General features: G+C 35.2%; 1 protein-coding gene across 1 annotated transcript; it reads left to right on the top strand.

Annotated features, from left to right (window-relative positions):
* Nucleotides 1–3: 3 nt before the first annotated feature.
* On the top strand, nt 4–888 carry LOC123256711 (olfactory receptor 11G2-like; the record flags this gene model as incomplete). Its single annotated transcript, XM_044685283.1, has 1 exon — nt 4–888. A coding segment is annotated over one exon (885 nt), but the record flags the coding sequence as incomplete, so codon positions are not given.
* Nucleotides 889–2,644: the final 1,756 nt, after the last annotated feature.

Below are 2,644 nucleotides of genomic sequence, written 5' to 3'. Positions count from 1 at the left end.
CTCTTCATGCTACTCTTCACAATTTATATTCTGACCCTCTTGGGGAACGGATCTATCATTTGTGCTGTGTACTGTGATGAACGAATTCATACACCCATGTATATACTACTGGCCAATTTCTCTTTCCTGGAGATCTGTTATGCCAGTACTACTGTCCCCAATATGTTGGCCAATTTCTTCTCTGAGACTAAAGTCATCTCTTTCTCTGGATGCTTCCTCCAGTTCTATTTCTTCTTCTCTTTAGGTGTAGTTGAATGTTTATTTCTAGCTATCATGGCATTTGATCGGTATCTCGCCATCTGCCGGCCTCTACACTACCACATCATCATGACAAGACATCTCCGGACCAGCTTAGTTGTCAACTGCTGGATATTTGGCTTCCTCTGGTTCCCCATCCCCATTATCTTCATCTCCCGGTTGTCTTTTTGTGGCCCCAAAATTATTGATCACATTTTATGCGATCCATCCCCAATTTTAGTACTCACTTGTACACCAGCTCCTAAGATGGAATTTACCTGTTTCTTCTTGAGTTCTATGATTCTGGTGGTCTCCTTCTCCTTCATTATGGGGACCTATGCTCTGGTACTGAAAGCTGTCCTGAGGATACCCTCAGGAAGAGGTCGAAGAAAGGCCTTCTCCACCTGTGGTTCCCATTTTGTTGTAGTGTCCCTTTTCTATGGCTCTGCAATGATGATCTACATGAGCCCAAGATCTGGGCATAAAACAGAGACCCCGAAAATTGTGACCCTGTTTTATTCCATGGTGACCCCATGCTTGAACCCTTTCATCTATAGTCTTAGAAATAAGGAAATGAAAGATGCTCTGAGGAAAGTGCTAGGCTATGAGAATGAAAGCCTTTGTAAAAGATATCTGTTGAGATCCTGTTAGACATTTAACATCTTCTCAACGTGAAGGTACATGAATATATAGCATATGTAAGAAACTTGGTCATCCTATTACTCAGCCTCAATAACCCATGGAGTTCCACAGCTTTCCTCACATTGTTAATACATAAAAGTTTAAATTTTCTACTTGTCGGTAGCCTTTTAAAATTCAAATAAAGGATAAGAGTTCCTTTAAAAAAACTATTAAATGTTCTATTCACAAGTAAATAGAAGAAAAGGAAAGATTTAGGAAATCATTCTTTTTTTTTTCATCCTACCAGCCTCATTTTTCTAAAACCAGAAAATGGAAGACATTCTTTATCTCTAAATATTTCTGAAAAAAACAATCATGATGAATTAAAAGTCTTTTTTTTCAGAATAAATTCTTGGTTACCATCCATCTCATTATCAATTTACAATTATAATTCATTTAACTGAATGGATGTCATAGAACTATAAAACAAATGCCAAAATGAACTTCAGAAGGCTACTCCCCTCATTTTCCAGGTCCAAAAGTTGAGTACTAGAAAGCTCAAGGGACTTGCATGAGACTAAGCAGAGCCAAAATTCAAACTCAGGTCTCATGACTTCAAGTTCATACTTTAAGTCTATTACTCCTTCCCTATGTCTTCTCATGTTTTACTTACAAGTTTAAAAGTTTAGAAGCTTTAAAAGAACAGCATTCCCACCAATCACAATAATGTAAATACAATCAACATAAAGAAGCAACCAAAACATGGCCAATTACAAAAGTTTATGGGTCTTTTTTTTCTTACTATCATACTGTCAGAGTCAAAGAACATATCCCCCTGTTCACTACTAAACCCATAATTTCTAATGCTATGTGTATTTGTGTGTTTTTGTGGGTGATATTTTATAAGAAACTAGAAGTTTTTGTTGGGAAATGACTGTTGTAAGAAAGAAAAATGAAATATAATTTTTTAGTTTGTAAAAACAAATTTCTGCCAATTTAAACATTTTTAATTACAAAAAAATTTTATATTCATAAATTGATTCATGCCCTCCAACTGACATAATTTCATTATTAAGACTATTCTCTTATAAACTGTCCCTCCCCCTAGAAGGTTTTTCCATTTTGAGAGACTGTGGATTGATAAGAAAGTATTTATGATGTCCATTTCAACTTCAAAGAATGTATATTGTGTATTGGCTCCATTATCCTAACCCCAGATAATTCCTAAAGTTACCCTAAATGTAACTCCCATTAACCAAAAATATCCTGGGTTATATACATGAATTCTATATAGAGAGATGATCAACAGATATTGATAAAGATGATGGAATAGAGGTAGATGGGGATGGTGATAGAGAAAGGGATAGAGATTCTACATACACACAGCCACACCCTTCCCAAGAACCAAGATAATAGATGAGAAATTAGATATGATGCTCAATTCCAGAGGAGTAAGGAATGGAAAATCTTCATAATTTCTTACCTTCATGACTTATATTCTTATTATATTTTTTTGCAACAAATGTCCCTTTGAAAAAGCAAATTGATGTTAAGTGGTTAAATGAAACTAGGTGTTAATCACTGTTATTTAACACTGGGGAAAACACATCAGAATGGAGACTCAAGCCATATTGAAGCTATGAACTAAGTCAGACCACAAGTCATATGTTGTAAGAGTTTATTCCACTTTTTCCTAAGTGACACATCCTTAGCAGCTAAAAGAAAATTGCTTACTCATTTCCAGAAAGTCATCATCATTTATAACAGAATAATATAAGAACATAGA

Source organism: Gracilinanus agilis, unplaced genomic scaffold (assembly GCF_016433145.1).
Source record: "Gracilinanus agilis isolate LMUSP501 unplaced genomic scaffold, AgileGrace unplaced_scaffold9378, whole genome shotgun sequence".
NCBI classification, from domain to species: domain Eukaryota; kingdom Metazoa; phylum Chordata; class Mammalia; order Didelphimorphia; family Didelphidae; genus Gracilinanus; species Gracilinanus agilis.
Note: the sequence above shows the minus strand (reverse complement) of the source record. Positions and strands in the feature narration are given on the sequence as shown.